At 41.2% G+C, this 21,021-nt stretch overlaps 1 protein-coding gene across 1 annotated transcript in view; it reads right to left on the reverse strand.

Annotated features, from left to right (window-relative positions):
• Positions 1-7,021: 7,021 nt before the first annotated feature.
• tafa4b (TAFA chemokine like family member 4b) overlaps positions 7,022-21,021 on the reverse strand; it is a gene marked incomplete at both ends in the record, with an annotated part of 51,215 nt that continues 37,215 nt past the window's right edge. The window contains 2 exons of the mRNA XM_081357674.1: positions 7,022-7,234; positions 20,123-20,247. Coding sequence (XP_081213800.1) covers positions 7,022-7,234; positions 20,123-20,247 — 338 coding nt within the window. The remainder of the gene's footprint in view (positions 7,235-20,122; positions 20,248-21,021) is intronic.

Genomic DNA, 21,021 nt, shown 5'->3' on the forward strand with positions numbered 1-21,021 from the left:
CCGGAGTGGTCCCCAAACAGCTGGACCGCCTGGGGACAGAGTCTCCACTCTCCCTGGGCCACAAGCTGTTGTGAGGCTCGTCAGCAGCACGATTGAGCAGACCAGCAGTAATAAGTGGAAGAAGCGACCTCAGAAGCTTCTGACTCCGAGGAGGAGGTGGCGGGTGAGTTGCAACATGCGAGGAGAGCGTAGCTCAACGGTCGCAATGTTGTCTTTTCAGACCAGTACATGCTCGCTGAGCAGCGGTGTCTCAAAGTGAGATGAACTGCAAGCAACTCGAGGCAATGGATGCCAATGCAGTCGGAGGGCCGCCCAGACCTCTTTTACTGCATGTCCTTTATACGTGACCCCTAAGCCGGTATTAGTGGACACTCATTCTGGGAGCCGTAGGCCCTGAGAAACAAAAGGTCTGTTTATGGGCTGAGGGTTTGGCAACAGGTCAGGGTGTTTATCACACGGAGCGTGCCGCTCTGCCACGGCCACCTCGAGACTCGGCCGTGAAGCCAGTGCTGAAGCGGTCTTCATATGGAGGAAGCCGTGTGGCTGCATCTGCCATATGCCCCAGGAGCCTCTGAAAAAGTTTCAGTGGGACCCTTTCTCACTTCTTGAATAGCACTGACCTGACACACCTCCTTCTAAGAGATGCGCTGGACTGAGACCATCTCCATACTAGAAAAGAGATCCTCAACCGTTGGGCGAGTTTACTCTTTCCCAGTTGACCTGAAGACCCAACTGGCTATGGAGAAGGGTAGGACCTTGTACTGATAGTTTGTACCTTCGAACGCAAGAACACAGGAGGCCTGTGGAGCAGAAGAATAGAGATCTGAAGTACATGTGTTTCAGGTCGAACGCTGCAGACCAACCTTGGGGATGGAGCATTTGGAAATGCGTCTGTGTTTAGCAACTGAACAGAGGCTTTCGAAAAAGGGCCCGTTTCAGTTGACACAGGTCCAAGATGGTCATAACCCACTACATATTTAGGGTACAATGAAGTACGGGCTTATGGAAGCCAGTCTTCATATTGGCTGGAGAGAGCGGCTACATCGCGTCCTTCGCCAGAAGATGTGCCCGAGGTGGGGCAGCGAGGTGGAGGACAGGGACCCAGCCCAGGAGGCCCGAAGGCGGGCCGAAGTGGGGTTTGAGTGTGCAATGCAACACTAAGTGGCAGAGGATGTGTGAGAAGGTGGAGGACCAGGTCCTCAAACCGCACCCAGCTGCCGGCTGGCGAATAAGAGGGGACTGAAGGGTGCAAGGCTTTACAGGGTCACACACCATCAGACTAGCCCTCTTAGGACCCAGGAACAGAGAAATTGCTCTTTTTGAGTATGTGGGTACTGCTGGCTCCGCTTTTCTGGGAGCCAGCGGCGGAAGAGACACACACATAAAACAAAACACTGTGGAGTGGATCGGTAACCATCTCCTAAGAGCATTCCTCCATCCCTAGGTGGCCCGCTCAGGAACGCTTTCGCTGTCGCTTGCCACCTGGCTTGGCAGCACCTAAGGTGGGCGGGGCGCCCCGTCTGTGGCCGGCTCCACGCTGAGACCTGGGTGGAGGCTGCTGCGGCGGTCCAGCGGGAGCGGAGGTGGCTGCAGACGGGTGCTCTCGACGTCGAGCAGGAGGAGGATCTGCTGAGGATGTGCCGAATGGCCTCCGTCTGCTTCTGGGTGGCAGAGAACTGCTGGGTAAAATTTGCTACCGCGTCGCAGAATAATCCAACCTGTGAAATCGAACCTTGTCCACTTCTCTCATGTCAGCCAGGTTGAGCCAGAGATGGCGCAACCTTTGTACCCCGGAGGGCAAGGTCGGTTGCAGTGCAGAGCTCACCCATGAGCTCACGGTCTGGGCTACCCTCATGCATATTCATGAGTGCCTGGGCCTGATGGACCTGAAGCAACGCCATGGCATACAGTGAGGAAGCAGCTTGCCCACAGGCTTTGTAAGCTTTGCCCGTCAGAACGGATGAAAACTTACAGGCCTTAGAGGGGAGACGAGGATCCCCCTTCCACGAGGTAGCGGTCGCTGGACACAGCTGCATTGCAACAGACCGCTCCACTGGAGGGATCACCTCGTAACCCTTCGCTGCTCCGCAATTAAGCGTAGTGAGGGGGGAGGAGCTACTCAGGCGATTTCTGGTAGAGAAAGGTGCCGTCCATGCCTTTTTCAACTCCTCATGCACTTCAGGAAAGAAAGGTGCTGAAAACCAGACCGTCACGCTCCGAGAAACCAATCATCCAACCGAGACGGTTCGGGACACGGTGATTTGTTCCACTCAAGCCCTACCGCCTCGGCTACCTTTTTAAGCAAAGCTGGCATCTCTGGTTCTGGCTTGGGCAACGCTGGTCTCCCAGAGGGAGGCAGCGCAGCCGAGTCGTCATCTCCAGAGCCCAGCTCACCCTCCGATGCTGCAATGGACATTCTGTTCTCTGGAGGGGCCCTGAATTAAACGGCTGGTCGGTCCACTACAGAGGGACCAGCACGCTCATTGGGGAGCTCCACCGGCTGCGGTGCGAAAGAGGAGTGAGGGATCCACGGGGCTTTGCCGGGCGGATTACCCCTCACTGTAATCTTCAGGTCACCCAGCCCAGACAGCACTCCAGGCCTCTTCTGGGAAGGTAGCCCAGAAGAAACACTAGAGTGGGGCCTGGGGATGGGGACTCCACTCTCGCGAATGAAGGCGAGTCTCGACCTCAACACCGAGATGGTCATATTCCCGCAATGAGAACATGACTCATCCACAAGAGCTGCTTCAGCGTGCTTTAAGCCCAGACACATGATGCAACTCTCACGACCGTCAGAGGGGGACAGAGCCCTACCACACCCAGAAACACATGGATGGAATGGCACCTTGAAAAAGACGCAAACGCACCGTGTTGCTCTTTTAGAAAATGGGACCCGTCACCAGTGCCGGAGCACACAGGGAATGACCGCGGCAACACTTATTTCAGCAAACTGAAAGAGTGAAGCAATCACTTTTCCGCCCTCAACCAACCGTCACACACAAATCGAATTTTTTTGCTGTTAAAACAGCAGTTGAGAGCTCAAAGCTCGTTACCACCACTGCACTGCACTGTAGAAACCACCAGCACTGGGATAGACTTTCTAGAAGAAATGTAAGCTTAGCGTTAAGTTCTGCCAGGAAGACTCAATCAGCGCGTCATGTATTAACTCACTTCTAACCAATCATGTGTTAACACTCTCAGTATAAAGAATGGTACTTACATTCGTCTGAGTTCGCAGATACTGACGGCGCCAATTACCTCCATCCTCCCCAACCACCTCCAAGATGGTTCTTTCCATCCATCCTCCCCACCACCACCAGGATGGTCCCCTCCTTTACCTCCAGGGGGTCGGCTGCGCCCCTGCCTTCATCTTCAGGCGGGATTTGCAGATTCCGTTACCCTCGCATTGCTTGCTAAGGACGGGGCCTACGCCAAAGACTTTATAAAATTATGCTTGCTGAGCTATTAATAAATTTACACTTGTTATATCATTTTATCTCCCGAGTCTTTCTGGTAGAACACCGACACACTCACTCGTTGTACACAACAGTACTCTTCAGAGACATCAAAGATGATCGGCTCCGAAGCAAAAAGCAACTAGTGCGTGCATCCACTTCCGTATTTATGCCGCGCCACGGGGGCAGAGTGTGTAATGCGAATCACGCACGCCAATTCCATTGGCTCGTTTCAATAGTACTCGAAGATGACTCGCTCCCTAAGCGTGATCCCATTCAGTCGACCACGTCGAATGAGAATGACTGAAAGGGAACTTAGGGTTTATGTTTACCTGAGACACACACACACACACACACACAGCTCTTCCACACTATAGTTTTGACTAGAGACCTTACAACTTCAGAATTCCCTTTAATCTCTTGGCACAGTTGGGGCTGTTGACTCTCGGGAATATTTCTACTGGAGACTGGCATATAAACCATCTCCTGAAGAAATCATCCTCATAGCAAAAATGAGGAGTGGATGTCATATATGTCAGAGGAGAAGATACCATGTCAATATTTATACTGATAGACTGACACACACAGGGTGCGGCACTAGCCTAATGTATCAAACATCTGTGTCACAGCTCACTGATGTCATGTTTTCACCCCAAATGAACTTGCCAATTTGGTATCTAAATATTTTAACAGTCCCTTTCTGTAAAATACCATTTAATCATCTTTACTGTATTATAAGAGAGATCTGACAAATTAAATGCTATAACTAGTGTATCAATGTTCACTGCAATATAATGTTAATATAAAAAATATATATGCATCAATGTGTTTAATTGTCTTGTATCTCTGTAATACCAAATAAACCTTTTGCAAGCTGAACTGAATGGGACATGGTTCAAACAGTTCATTCACAAATCAAATCAATTCACTGACTCAGTGATTTGGTCATTCTCAAGTTAACAGCTCACTGGAGGGGAATATTATACAGTAAATTAATAGTAACTTCAGTTTACTTCTCACACAACGATATAGTATACAGTAGGTCTAGAAGATTTAGGAATATAGTGCACAAGTTGGATAGACTACTTTTATAATGCCTGTTTGGTGTTATTTTTCTGCTTAATGGCAATGGTCAAACTATAGTTTGTTGTGTTCAGAATTACTTGAAAGTCTGCTTGTGTGTGATCCTCAGTTCTTTAGCATGTAATGCACAATTCTTCTTGGTAACCATTTACAAAGCTGACAAGTTTATGATGCCTAGTGTTTTAAAATCTGTTCAGTTTCTAAATGTTAAATGATTCACAGACAAGGCATAAGTTAGTCCCAGACTAAAATGCATGTTTGAGCTGTTTTGAAAGCAACATGCACTGGCATATCTTAAAATATATCAGTGCCATTGTTTTGTCTCAAGATGCACACCAGTAATGTTTTTTTTTTCTTTTTTCTAAGGCACCTTTATAAAAGCTACTTAATTGCCATAATTGAACTAAGCCTAATCCTGTTTTATTCTAAGCCCTGTCTGTGAAACCGGGCCATAAGTTTGAGGTAAACTGCTCTTTTAAGTCTTTTTTTTTTTTTTTTTGCATTTGTGTTTCTCTAACCTCAAGAAAACACTGGTCCTCATCACCCCCAAACCACTGTGACCTCTGAGAAGACACGACTGCATGTCATATTTCATTCAGTCGATCAGTTGTTCAGTTATGTAAGCACACACAGAGTTCAGACACAGGTCTCCACTCATGTGCACTTTGACACTGTACCCAGTACAGGATCTTTATCTTGATCGCACCCTGCGATCTTAAATACACTTCTTCTGCTAGGAGACATTAAACGTGACAAGCCTGCCAACAATTTCAGAGATGGAGAAAGTGAATGATAAAAACAGAATGAGAGAGACACGCCACAGAATTACTCTCTAGAGAAATGAGAACTGGGGCAGAAAATGTCATGAACAATTAGTGAGAACCCAATTTATGAGATAAATGCAAGCATCCATGATAATTAAACATGTAATAATAATATAGAGAAACAGTATAAGACTTCCTCTTCTAATCCTACCTATTCCAAGAGGACCTGGGACAACATGACTGGGAGAAATAAGTCTGTATTGGATTTAAAACACAGTAAGGCAAATAATAGAAAACATCTGCCTCTCTCTGTCTCTCTCTCTCTCTCTCTCTCTCTCTCTCTCTCTCTCTCTCTCTCTCTCTCTCTCTCTCTCTCTCTCTCTCTCTCTCTCTCTCTCTCTCTCTCTCTCTCTCTCTGTCTCTCTGCAGTATAAACATCAGTGTTCTTTAAGGAAGGAAAAAACTTAGGCAGGAAGGAAAAGGTGATGTAAGATGGATGGATGTAAGAAAGTAAGGAAGGAAAAACTAAACAATTGAAGGAGGGTGGAAAAAAGTAATGAAAAAAGGTAGGAAAAAGGAAAGGAAGTGAAACCTATGAAGAAATGAGGAAAATACGGAAGGGAAAATAGAAGGAAAAAGGAAGGTAAAATGGCTGAAAGAAATTAAGAAAAATGGAAAGGAAAGCAAGGTAGGAAAAGGGAAATTAAACAAGTAAAAATAAGGAACAAGGAATGGAAATAAAAGAAGAAAGGAATGAAGCACATTAGGCAGTACATTAGAAAATACTCAAGATACATGTTAGTTATTCACAGACAATATTAATTGTTTCACTTTGAACAGAAATATGTTCATTTTATGCTCCAAACTCCACATAATTTCCACGGTTTTCCCCTCTCCCACCCATGAAATCAGACACAATTTTTCAAGTAAACAAGCTATTAATCTTTTAAACGGTTAAAAATCCTGCATTCTGGGCATGAATGATGAATTATGTATGATAAATCCCTTATATTAGGGGGGGGGAACGCCACTAACAACAAACATTTTAACACTTGTTCTGTGCCAGAGAAAACAACATTTTCTCGGGCGGTTGTTTAGCACTGTACCCAAATGTTGCCGTGGGTCGTTTTCTGACTGCTGTTTCTAAATCTTATCCTACACGCTGCCTTCTTGACAGTAATTAAGAAAGGCAGTAAATCATATTTCCACTATTTTTGAGGGCAAAGTTCTTTAAATAACTCTTTAAAAAGACACTCCCAGGCTGTGTTGGGCAACATGTCATTCATATCCAATCAGATCATATTACATAGTTTTGCAAAGGTTTTGTAAGTCTCTATGCGTATCGGGGTCTGTTTGTGTGATTTATGAAGTGTTGTTTGGCAGTCTATGATTATACTGTATGTGAGGATGAGAAATCTGTCTATCTTGTCACGATACCACCGGGAGGAAGGGAGACTGAAAGAGCAGCTTGGTTACAAGCCTCAGAGGTGATATCACTTACACGCCTGCATGGATGTATGTATGCTAAGACACAATTGAATGCTGTGGTATCACGCATGCATAGGTTTTATCACTGACAAGCACATTTTGATCCTTTTACACACAGTATGTGCGACAATATCCAGTATCATACATATATAGATCACATTATAGCTTAAAAACGCTCATGCCGCGTATACCCTCAGCACTGTTTGTTTCACTCTCCGGGTTCCTCCATTACTAAGGCTCTCCTTCAAAGCACACAGATGTAACGAATGTCCCAATATCTGCTGCTTCAATCCCATCCGACACACTAGCGGTGCCATGACAATGTGCCTGCAGCTCCAGAACCCTGGCCATGAGTGAAAGTGGGTGCCCACAGGCGTCTATGTTATCAGGCTCGTTCACATTGGCACCTCCCTTGGCACACATTAGTGAAAAGCAGGGTGGTATCTGAGGATAATGAATCAGGGATGTTCCTGAACCCCATATTCAGAGCAAACGCTGTGGTCAACATAGAATGCTAGAGTGGTTAATTGGTTTTGGGAGATAACGGATTTGGATTATTGCAGCATGAAGAGACAAACAAAGCTAATGGTTTCAGGGTCACGGGCTGTGTCTCATCGACCCCCAACACTCATTTTCTCAGGTTCTCTTATGAAACACTTGCATTATATTTAGCCTTTGGATGTGGAGGTGGTCTGCAACCCCTTCAGCTGTGATTTTTATTATAACTGTGATGTATTCACACTACAGTGCCTTAGATAATAAATAAATAAATAAGTAAATAAATAAATAAATAAATATTTGTATTAAAACTTTGTAAGGGATTTTTTTTTTATGAAACGCAATTAAAATAAAATAAAAAAAAATAAGAGAAATCCTTCCACTAGAAAATGTAGTTCCTAGCATGTAAACAGCAGTAGAATGTTATTCAATGAATAAAATAATACAATTTCATTAAAACTTTGTATGGGATTAAAAAAAATTAAACGCAGATTGTTATTCAATGGATGCTGTGCGGCAATATACATTCACCTAAAGGATTATTAGGAACACCTGTTCAATTTCTCATTAATGCAATTATCTAATCAACCAATCACATGGCCATTGCTTCAGTGCATTTAGGGGTGTGGTCCTGGTCAAGACAATCTCCTGAACTCCAAACTGAATGTCAGAATGGGAAAGAAAGGTGATTTAAGCAATTTTGAGCGTGGCATGGTTGTTGGTGCCAGAGGGGCCGGTCTGAGTATTTCACAATCTGCTCAGTTACTGGGATTTTCAGGCACAACCATTTCTAGGGATTACAAAGAATGGTGTGAAAAGGGAAAAACATCCAGTATGCGGCAGTCCTGTGGGCAAAAATGCCTTGTTGATGCTAGAGGTCAGAGGAGAATGGGCCGACTGATTCAAGCTGAAAGTAGAGCCACTTTGACTGAAATAACCACTCTTTACAACCGAGGTATGCAGCAAAGCATTTGTGAAGCCACAACACGCACAACCTTGAGGCGGATGGGCTACAACAGCAGAAGACCCCACCGGGTACCACTCATCTCCACTACAAATAGGAAAAAGAGGCTACAATTTGCACGAGCTCACCAAAATTGGACAGTTGAAGACTGGAAAAATGTTGCCTGGTCTGATGAGTCTCAATTTCTGTTGAGACATTCAGATGGTAGAGTCAGAATTTGGCGTAAACAGAATGAGAACATGGATCCATCATGCCTTGTTACCACTGTGCAGGCTGGTGGTGGTGGTGTAATGGTGTGGGGGATGTTTTCTTGGCACACTTTAGGCCCCTTAGTGCCAATTGGGCATTGTTTAAATGCCACGGCCTACCTGAGCATTGTTTCTGACCATGTCCATCCCTTTATGACCACCATGTATCCATCCTCTGATGGCTACTTCCAGCAGGATAATGCACCATGTCACAAAGCTCGAATCATTTCAAATTGGTTTCTTGAACATGACAATGAGTTCACTGTACTAAAATGGCCCCCACAGTCACCAGGTCTCAACCCAATAGAGCATCTTTGGGATGTGGTGGAACGGGAGCTTCGTGCCCTGGATATGCATCCCACAAATCTCCATCAACTGCAAGATGCTATCCTATAAATATGGGCCAACATTTCTAAAGAATGCTTTCAGCACCTTGTTGAATCAATGCCACGTAGAATTAAGGCAGTTCTGAAGGCGAAAGGGGGTCAAACACAGTATTAGTATGGTGTTCCTAATAATCCTTTAGGTGAGTGTATATACAGAACCTATAGTTCTTGTTTGGTTCAACATCATTCAGTCAGTAACACTAAGCAGTTTTGATTTATACGCCTTTGAATGTTCAATCACATGATCACATCACAGTAGCTTACATATGTGTAAGCAATCTTCAATGGCTGAATCTGAAATCGCCCCCTATACCACTAAATAGGGCGTTATTTGAGGTGACAGCCATTTGTAGTGGTGTCTGAAACCATAGTGGACGTTATTGAGTGCACTCATTCTATCCCACATTGCACTGCAATAACAAGTGTACAGCTGATGTACGATCAACGGCTGTCCGAATTCACTCACTCATTCACTCCTTCAAGTGAACAGTGTTGAAAAATAAGGTGGATACTGTAGAATAAATGGCGCTAGTACGCATCTCCTGAAATAGTACACAATCTCCAGAGATGCGCTACTAGCGCCATTTATTCTACAGTATCTACCTTATTTTTCAACGTGGAAGTAAATACAATGACGTACTTCCTTATAATATGTTAGACTTCCGTTCTGTTTCGCTAGCCGGTAGGTAAGAATCGATGTTGTGGTAGCATGCACAAAACACTGTGATGGTTCATATTTATCACATCAAAAATAAGATGGAAAACATTGAAAATATGGATTGTTCGGAAAACCCCGCCAATGGCGAGGAAGCAATGTGTCATAAATGACCGAAAATCTCCTCAATCGATCATTAATGGAATTTTCGGGCTTTCTGTGTTTTCACAGTTATATGGTAGGGGGCGCTATTATGCAACATTCTAAAGGGTACGGAATATCCCGATCAATACACATGCCTAAAAAAAAGCTGGGAGGAAAAAGACGATTTTCTCAGCTTTTTGTTCAAAATTTTGCTTTTTTATAAAACTTACCACATTCAAGTGTGAATGTCAAAACTTAGTATATACCCACATTCAAAAATACGGTGCTCAACTTTAAAAAACTTTTTTTGTGTAGAAATTGTGCAGTTCACTTTTCTGTCCATGTCTTAGTTAACCCAGGATAACTTTTTATCTAGAACATCTTTAAATATTCAAACCACAAGAATTATTACATGCAGTACAGTATGTCAAAAAAAAACAATGTCTTCAGACAGAACTGCAGTGTCATTTATTTTTGAAAAACCTGTCCCATGTGTCCTCAAAATCCAAGTTTTATGTCTCCTTGCAAATGCCCGGAACAGCAATGGTACTTTCTGAGTGCATTGTAGCTGGTAGTCATATCCATTAATTAATTTCAGCTGTCAAAGCAAGCAGAACATCACTCTAATTCAAAGACTAGCTGAGATGTCATTTGCTTTTCATACTTGCTTTTCATTATTTCATAGTCTAGTATCCATAAATTATTCAATCTAAGCATTTTACATCATAGATTATTTATGCTTTGTAGCACTTTGACAAATTGTATTGTGACAGCGTTGCCAATGGAGAATTCTTGAGAACTAGATATGAAGGGAATGTCATTCAAATTCATTCAGGGTTTGGGGATGATTCAGCATGTGTGCTGTTTTCTGTAATAAACATTCCCCAGTCCCAGTGTTTTCAACGGTTCCCTCATAGCACATGATAATCAATTGTTTATATCAAGGTTTCAATTCACTCTCTTCACAAACGCAGCCGTAAGAAATTTTCACTCTGAGCGAATATAAATTGAACTCGACAACGGGTGACAGCCGAGTAGAAATAGCACTGTTTATGTTTATCTTTGCTTTAGGTTTTGTTTCTTTTCATTGCAGAGGAGAATGCTGGGTACGTGCCACCCCATTGAGCGAGCCAGTGCTTAAGTGGGCTCCTGGGACGCCGAGAGATTTGAGCACAAACAGTAAACTCTCTTATGAAATCTGCTTGCAATCTTACACTCATTTCTTTCTTTATTTTCATGAGAGGCTCGCCCTGAGGTCGCCCGGCAGTACAGAACGTCGATCCGCCAATCGAAGAGGTGGGTCGTGCACAGCACGTCTCCTCCTAGGCTGTTTAAAGCACTTAGAGGTGGGTTGTGTATAGAAAATAGTGGGAGTATGTATACATTATTTGAGTATTATGGACTATTTATTCTGCCAATACCACTCAAACACATCCACAAATGCAGTGTCAAGTCAAGTCAAGTCATCTTCATTTATATAGCGCTTTTAACAATGTAGATTGTTTCAAAGCAGCTTTACAGAGATAAACGTATAATTTATGGTAACAGAGATTGTTTTGGCTTTATAGCAGTTCTTTAATAAAGTTATTTTCCAGCTAAAGTTAGTTTTGATTGATTTGCTTCCGTCGCAACGATCATTTGTTATTAAATTAGGGGCCGCTAAGACGACACCATTCTCTCTACACAGACTTTAAACGCGAACCTGTGAGAAACGCTGATGGCGTTCACATGCGCTTTTAGAATTGGTTCTATAGTTATGTGCGTTTGAATATATGTGGGCAGGTTTGGAATTCCCTACAAACCAAGCCTAAACAAAGTACTTGTCTTTCCTTATAAATTTTGATAAAGAATTTTATTTTATTTTGTCACATCGGGGTAGGAACGTGAAACGAATTTTCCCGACAACGCTTTATCTGTAAAGTGGTAAAGGGATCCTCCATAGGGAGAGACTGTGCTGCTGTTCTTTGAAATAATACTGACCTATTGGTGATTCTCATCTCATTTTTCTTCTCTCAGCGATCTGCAATGGCAGGCCGTGGCCACTAGGGAGTAACAAAAATTTTTTTTCAAATATTGATTCTTAAACCCAAAGTGATGTTGGGTCAGACTATGTATCAGGTTCATCCTCAGAGCACAGCAGCCTCTCGGGAGGACGAGGGCTGACAAGTGAAGAGTCTTCATTCGGTGTCGGCATCCAGATTTAGTATCTTTCTGCTTTCCAGGAAAGCGTTGAGAGACATCAAAGCCTTTTTAGATGGATCTGTAGATCCATCTAAACATATGGCACTGACACAAACATGCACACCTTTGCAGAAAAAGATGACAAAATGTTCACAGTCTACATATATGCACTTCCAGACCTAAAAATACAACCAGCCCATCCCAGGAGAGGGCTCGTGGTATCCTGGGCTTTAGTAATGAGAATTCAAGATGGCACTCAACCCCATGTCCCATAGCTCAACACTGGAATCACAGTGGTTCTGATACATTCATCACAGCTCACAAAGCAGACGGCTGGAGTCTGAAGGGGCTTTGAAGCCTGGAAGACGTCTGGGCAGGCCCAGGGCGAGCCTAGCGTACAGGGCTGTCTTGAAAAGAGAAAATCTCATTCAACACTTCTCAAGCCACCAGAGCCCTAAGAAAGACATACAATCGAAAGGTACAATTGGCAGCGTCTTTTTTGCAAGTTCGATCCAACCCAGGAAAAGGATGAAGCTCAGCAAGAGTGAATAAAATGGCCGATTAGAGTTCAGAATTCAAGTTTAGGTTAAGTTGTGGAGTCTGTGGAGGAACTCATTGAGATTAGAAAACCAATGATGAATAGTGGAGCTGATTCTATTTCAAACTTTATTACATTGCAGATTGGGCATGAGTTATGCCTCTTCACATCGGAGCTTATCTTTAAACATGTTCATAATCTCAGTCAGCACATTGCTAGCCTGTTTTCAGAACTTCACAAAGTACTTTTGAGAGCTTCACAGTTCAAAAAAAAAAAATAGAAAGTTAAAAACAAGGTAATTCCTTGTTAAAAAGTGCACTAAGTAACTTATTGGTTATGTTTCACTAGCAAATACAACAATGGCCTTGGACTTTATACTGTCACCTAGTGGCGTGGATGTCTTTGTTTTTTTATGCAGATGTATTTGACACCCTGTTATTAGTTTATTCTGAAACCAACAGTGTCTGGTAATGGCGGGTTGCCAATTAGTGTGTTCAACTTGATGCGGCGCAGTGCAGACCGATAGGTGTATGACATCTAAGTACCGCAAGAGCTATTAGAGAGTAGATGGCTCTGTATGCTTTATAATATCCATTTATATCAAGTTGAACACATCTAATTAGTTGTATTCAAAGAGTCATGTGATCTCGACATGATGGTCCCCATGAGGCTCAGATTTGCAAAAGACCTTATTAAGTCATTGCCATTTTAAACATATTTGTCAGTTGTTGTTTTTTTATTTAGATGTTAAATCTAATATAAAAAACTTAGTGCACTTTTAAGTGGTTTGTAGATCTTTTTACAGAGTAACAGATGTTTTTAGCCAGCTGTTAGTTTTAAAAGATTTTGAAGGGAATTGCATCTGTAAAGCACACATTACGTAACATTTTTACAGCTAGAAAGAGCTGTATTTTTACTGTAGTTTACCATTGTTTTACTGATGTCTACTTCACTTGCATTTCTACTTTGCATTTGTGGAAGGAAGCTTTATAAATGTTTCTCTCTTAAATTCCATCTTACAGCAACAGTAAAAGACTAGAAAACAAAAAATGTCTCCATATAATCTTATATAGTGCAACAACAAAAAAATCGCCCATTAATTGTTCATTTTTTTGTTATGATCCTATTCAGAAACCCTAATTAGAAGTGGAAAAATTACTTAAAGGGTTAGTTCACCCAAAAATTTAAATTCTTTCATTACTCACCCTCTTGTCGTTCCAAACACGACTTAAAGACTTTCGTTAATATATTCATAACAAATGAAGTTCTTTTTGATGAAATCTGAGAGCTTTCTGTCCCTCCATTGACAGCTACGCAACTACCACTTTGACGCTTCTAAAAGTTCATAAAGAGATCGTAAAACTAATCCATATGAATTGAGTGGTTTAGTCAACATTTTCTGAAGAGACTCGACCGCTTTATATGATGAACAGATTGAATTTAGGCTTTTATTCACATATAAACATTCATCAGCTCACACATCAGTGGTAAATGGAAGCTCAAGCATGTTTGCTTGATGTGTGAGAACCTATGAGGTTCGATCAAGCTTCTGTTTATGTTCGCTGATATGTGAATAAAAGAGTAAATTCAATCTGTTTATCATATAAAGTGATTGTGTCTCTTCAGAAAATTAGGACTAAACCGCTCAATTCATATGGATTAGTTTTACGATCTCTTTATGAACTTTTTGAAATGTCAAACTGTCAGTTGCGTAGCTGTCAATGGAGGGACAAAAAGCTTATCTTTTTATCTTTTAAAAGAAAATATCTTAATTTGTGTTCCAAAGATTAGCGAAAGTCTTACAGTTTTGGAACAACATGAGGATGAGTAATTAATGACAGAATTTTCATTTTTGGGTGAACTAACCCTTCAACATTTTCAGGGTAATGACCTGACCCAGAGGAGCAAATTGACAATAATTTGTGAATCGCACATTCAGAGCAATCCTCTCCCTACTCATGAATATAAAGTTCGCTGTGTGCTGGAAAGCAGATAAACAGTGTTAAACTACTGTCTCATTGTCATCAACCTGACTAACTTGCACACATACACACAAGCTCCCAGCCAGGTCGGAACTGTCCACAGTTTGTCTTTCAAGTCCCACATACTATAATCGCTCTCACACATGCACACACATACACACTAGAGCCGATGGAAATCCAGAAATTCACTTTCAGCTGATGGATTCAGTCTCTCACATGAGCACCTGTGTGTCCAGCATCTTCAGTCGAACCTCAGGTTTATATAGAGATCCTTGTCCATCCTTATTATCTTCTGTCAAAACAAGGCAGCCATCTATAGTCTACAATAAGTTTGTCCATCTTTTGCTTGTACAGAATCATCCTTAATGTCAGTGTCTTAAACAAGATGGTCTCCTTTTCCATTAGGGGTTGTTGAGGCGTCTTGGGCCTCTTGGTAAGGCAGCCATGTTCTTGCTATCGTGTGACCTACGAATAAAAAGAGAGGTAAGATTAAGGAACGCTATGGCACAATCACTAGAATGGCAAAACTTTGCTTTGAGATGTTTGAGAGGCCTGTTAGAGCCATAACGTATAATATATATATTACGCCATAGCGCAATCATTTTGAAGAAGAAGGAAGGGTTTGGTGTTAGACAGTCTTTTGACTGTGGAAAAGGCTAGAATTCATGTTGGTGTAAAATAGTTTTTTAGCTTGATTGCTCTTAAATGTAACTTGACAAAGAAAAAGTAAATGAGTCATGAGTCATGAGTCAAATCCTTTGTGCTACACCCTTTTAGAATGGCGATGAACGGTAAGTGGCTCGGATTACCATTACAAGGCTTATTCACAGCAACAAAAATCATTTTCTTAAATCAATAATATCAGTGCATTAACTAATGCAACTAATTCGGTGTGGATACTGTCATTTGCAATCACAGATTCTACTTTTTGGAACATGAAACATCCACTTTTGTTCTGACCAACTAAGGCCCCGTCCACACTACTGCGTTTTAGTTTAGAAACGGAGAATTAAAACGAATATGATCTCCGTCCACACCAGCGTTTTAGCTGCGTATTAGAATTGATCTCCGTCCATATTAAAACGACTGAAAACGCAGATCACGTGACCATTCACCAACACTGGGCATGCGCGTGCCGGTGTAAACCTAGAGACTTTCAAACATAGACTGTAAAAAAATGCTTTCAAACATCAAAATGTCATTTATTAATATGTATTTGTGTCAAAATGACATATAAACATCTTTTCCTATTCTATTTTGCCTGGAAACGCTTCCAACAACTTGCGTGTCGCATGAAAAATAGGTCTATTTCTAGTATGCACGCGTTTACCGCGCGAGCCGCGCCTGAGACGTGGCAGTTTACTGGTACTGAATATTACCTGTGTATACTCCATGACTGATGACACCCAATCATAGAGCTGAGCGTGAGCCTCTGCGTCATCGTTTCTAAAGTCCTCCGTTTTGACCCGTCCAGACTAAAACGCCCTCCGGAGATTCAAAACGAAAAACGGGTCGGCAGCGTTTCTAAACTTCTCCGTTTTGGGTCTCCGTTTTTGCCATTTTAGTGTGGACGGGAGGTGCAAACGTAGCAAAAGGTCTCCGTTTTTAAACGAAAACGCAGTAGTGTGGACGGGCAAAAAAAGGCATTGCAGTAAATCGCGCTGATTAAATCTAACGACCGCTTACCATATCACGTCAAACCGTGCAAATTATACTTTGTTCTAAAATTGTTCATGTTTAACAACATCAGCATTGCGTGACTACATTTAATGCCCTTCGATATTTATCCTTGTTTTCGCATGGGCCCGGTTGCAGTCTCTTTTTTTTCTGTAGCCACTCCGAAGTCTTTTGAATTTTACAACGGTTGAATCTCCAGTTGTCACTGTCGTTTTGAACCTTTCTGGATCCGTCATCAAATTGATAAGTTTAATTATATCAAGTGCTGTGAGAAAAGGCTATAAATTTCTACCTCCAACATCCTCACATGCAATATATCTTTATGTGTACAGATGTGGCATAATGACGCAAAAACATGCTCGAATTTCCCGCGGAAATCCACCAGTACCACTGGGATTAAAAACATTATTACAAGCTTACCATTTTGAACAAGTACATAACCAGCCAGTTTTCAAAACTAGATCAAAGAAAAAAAGAAAAAATATAGATTTTGGATCATTTTTAACCCAAAAAAGTTACGGACTTCAGCTTTAAATGTAACAAATGAAATCTAATTATAATGTGTTCCCATAAGTTCCATATATTTGAAGCATGCACACTTAGTTACTTTAGTGTTAGAAAGGAAAATGAAGCTGTATGGCAGGCAGCTGTTCCACAGAAAGGCAGACAGTGGAGAAGGATAATAAAAACAAAAAGGAGAGATATTAAGCAGAGGGTACAGGAGGTGAATCTAAAGATATAAGAAGGCAGATGGAAAGAGACAAAGAGAGAACGCAATATGTAACCTGGCGCATCGCCACAATCTCCTGTGACAAGTGCACTGAAGCCTGCTGGTTACTGTTCCATTTCCACCTCTATTAAATACAGAATTAATGCTCACTGGAGTAAGATACTCCCTCCCGCCTCCCATCTGTGCCTCAACGCAGTCCATTGGACTCCTGAGGGGGCAGTAGGCGGGGCTTAGCCAACTGACAGTCAGCTCAGCCAATAATGGACTCAACAAACAGAGTAATTAATCCTAAGTGAAAGACCCAGAGCCGTCATTCATTTCTCGTCTCTCCCTCTTACCAATTTAATTAGGACTCTTAATTTGAAAGCCTCGGTGGAGCTCATTGCCATAATGCATTTTAATGAACACAACAGATGTTCTGCTGTTACTTTATAACTCTGAGCAATTATTCTTATGGTAGTTGTGTGTTCTCAGACACCGTTATTTCTTTAATACTTCACCTGTACGTCACACCTGCACGAAACAGCCGTCACCCCGGCGTTTACTGAACAAACCTCATCTCACCAATCTCAAATTCATTTACATTTTTAGCTTGAATATAGACATTTTGAGGCGTTGAACCATGGGTTTAGATATGAAGATGACCTGGTGCACAAAATGTAGTCAGTTTTAAAGTTTGCTTTCATGCCTTTTTCAAGTCAAAGCTAGCATGGTCCCTGCATGTTTGTCTAGGCTCGTTTTTTAAAAATTCTCCTTTGTCCTTTGAACGTTTTTTCTGTGCTACTGAAGTCTTCAGGGATTTATTCTCTGAGCCACAAATTCTGTGGAGTCACTCTGAAATTTTATTTATCTCCAAGCTTTGCTCATTCTTTAATAAGTCTCTTTTAGAAAGTTTGAGTGATGTGTCTGCCTATAACTTTCAGTAAAAAAGTGCTTTTTGAGAAGTCAATATTGTGTCCATAAAACAAGTGAACATTCGAAAAGGTATGTTTTGTTGTTTTACATATCTTAAATATGACAATTTTATCTCATAACATACCACTTCTTGTACTCTTCATACTCTCGCTTCAGAGAACCCTCTTACAAAAGTAAGGCCTCAACAAAATGCTGCTTTGAAGAACGGTTTGCCTGAGAAAAAAGCTTTGGGAGAAGGGCTCCTCAAAGAAACGCCTTCTGAGAATACTCCCGGGGAGTGTTTTGATGGCATATACAGTAGCTCTTAGAAAGGTCTGTTTAAAAGGTACTTTTATGGCAAAATGTTCTCAGATTCCCCTCTTACCATGGGCAAAAGACACTTTCGGTGCCAACCTGGGTCTGCACGTGTCAGAATGTATCCAGCCTTGAAAAGGATAGTTTACCTAAACATTCAAATTCTGTCATCATTTGCTCACCCTCATGTCGTTCCAAACCAAGACTTTGGTTAATCTTCGAAACACAGATATTTTCAATGAAACTTGAGAGATTTCTGTCCCTCCATTGAAAGTCCAGGTAACCAAAACTTACGAGAAGGGCTGTGTTTAATTGAAATCGAAATAAAATCACAATGTGAGAATGCAAGATTTCTAAACCGCAGAAAGGACTATTTTTACGCCTATCTGAATGCAGCGAGCCTAAATCTAGCATGAGAACTAAACCGAGCGTGTTTACCTTTACGACATTAAAGAAGAAATCACAGAATAAGGACAACATCTGCAAGACCTGTCAAACTATCATTGCGGCAAAACAGAGTAGAGAGCACGTTTTCTCGGTTAAAAACTAGGGCTGTCAATCGATTAAAAATTTTAATCGCGATTAATCGCATGATTGTCATGAGTTAACTCGCGATTAATCGCACATTTTTTATTTGTTCTAAATGTACCTTAAATTAATACTTTTCAAGTTTGTAATACTCTAATCAACACGGGCATGGATAAATATGGATGCTTTATGCAAATGTATGTTTATTATTGAAACCATAGTCAACCTAGAGCACGAAGACCAGACATGTTTCAAAGGTCATAGATGTTTTTCAAAGAACTTGTTCATGTCTATTAGACACATGTAGAAAGAACAAAGAAATACCAGGTTCCCATTACTTCTCTTTCTTTGCACTGAGCAATTTACTAACACAAACATGTTTAGATTTTTGCATGACAGGGCAGCTCTTCTGAAAATTCTAAATGTAGACTACATTTATTATTTATTATTACATTAGTTTGTCTCTCTCTGTGCCCATTTTGATGAAGCTAAATTCTCAATAAAACTGTTTTCATTGGTATATTTTACTGTTTCTGTAGTCAAACAACGGAATGAATATGAAATGGTGACTGAAACGTGTTTAACTGAATTAAAGCGCTGCTCCTCTAGCGCGAGACGCAGAGAGCGAGAGAGAGAGAGGCACGCGCGCGTGCTGGGAGAGCAGTACCGGTAAATTCTCAGAAACTAAATAAGGTTTGGGCGCTTTTTTGAAGGGAAAAAATCGCTAAAGGGTTCTGCAATGTCGCAAAGTTGTCAACACTGTGTATCTCCATTTCTCTAACTAGCGGTTGGGCCACGGGTCAAACAGAAAATACGCGCTGCGTTAATCGCGCGTAAAAAAAATTAGTGCCGTTAATATGATTTTGCGTTAACGCGTTATTAACGCGCTAACTTTGACAGCACTATTAAAAACACAAGATGCAGGTCTAGAGATGCGTTTTTTAAAAGTTTAACTTTTTTTACCTTAAGCGGCATGTAGAACGGCGTGTAATGCGCGAGATGCTGCAAAAGACGTGAGACGTGAGCGCAACAGTTAAAGACGTCCATCTAGCGCAAGTTTACATAGAAAAACAATGGCACATTCAGAACCAGGTGAACAAAAGTCAGTAATACAAGCATTTGCGAACTGCACAACATACGAAAAGAGTTCAAAAATGCATAAAGAAATAATGTATGCAAAGATATGGTGCCCGCAAATATCAATAAAGCTGGCTTCCAAAAAAAATTATACAGACAAGTATGTGCTCAATGTATGTGCATTTATGCATGAATAAAAGCTTTAATTAAATTCATTATATAAAATCATTAGAGCTTCTCACTTCTAGGATTGATTCATGTGGATTCATTTTACGATGCCTTTATGACCTTTTTCAGATCTACAAAGTTTAGGGACAGAAACCTCTCATGTTTCATTACAAATATCGTAATTTCAACAAATAAACAAAGTCTTATGTGTTTGGAATGACATGAGGATGTGTAAATAATGACAGAATTTGTATTTTTGGGTGAACTATCCCTTTAATCAGCGTGGTCCTGATTTCCTCAAGGCCCCAATAAACCTCATCAGCAAAATGCAACTCTGGCTCATTCACCTTGGTGGTTTTGACTTTGTTACCGGTGCTGCAGGACCAACCAGTCAGGTCTGGAAGAACTTTACACTCCTCGCCGTCCATACATGGGTGCATTTGGCACCACCACTTCTGCAGCACGATGGAAGCTGTAAGAGAGATGGGGAAAATTATAGGTTGAACTACTTATATTGTTACTACTGATATTATTATTTTCAGAGTATCTCCTACTGTACAGTATGCATCCCTGAACATCCATTTTCTCTCATTTTTATCTACAATGACAATTTTGCCAATCCACACTGCCTTAAATTTTTAAGTACAATTAACTTGGATGTTTAATTCATTTCAACTTACCTTACATTAAATTACAACTGACTTTTAAAAAATGTGTTGAATCTTGTATATGGCTTAACTTATTTTAATGAGTTAATCCAAAGTAAAAACATGTTGTCATAACTTTTTTATTGTTCATCAGCTGGGGGGAAAATTCTTCTGAAAGTGATCCCAGCTATTTCATTCCTTATAGTTTTAGTTGTGTTGCGGACTTTGTTATTCTCATATTAAATGATTATTAATACTCTATCGTTATTTATCATCCTTGTTGTAAATGGCCCTTAATAATGGAACATTTCAGGTAGGATTGTCCTGCAATGTGAAACATAATAATTATACAGACCTCATCCACTTCCCAACTGAGAAATACAGAGAAAAATATATGAAAGATCAAGAAATAACTGGAATTTGCTCTCAAACAGGCGCCTGCTGCTGAAGCACTGGTTGGATAAACCGTTATTAACACCAGAAGATCAGAAGAGTGAAACAGCTTCCTTTTTGCTACCTCCTTTATGTGTCATAGCGCAGGAAGTCATGCTCCTTTATTCTCTCTGAATAGTGCTACATTGGAAACAGATTCTCCAGCA

This window comes from Scardinius erythrophthalmus, assembly GCF_964197995.2.
Source record: "Scardinius erythrophthalmus genome assembly, chromosome: 25".
NCBI classification, from domain to species: domain Eukaryota; kingdom Metazoa; phylum Chordata; class Actinopteri; order Cypriniformes; family Leuciscidae; genus Scardinius; species Scardinius erythrophthalmus.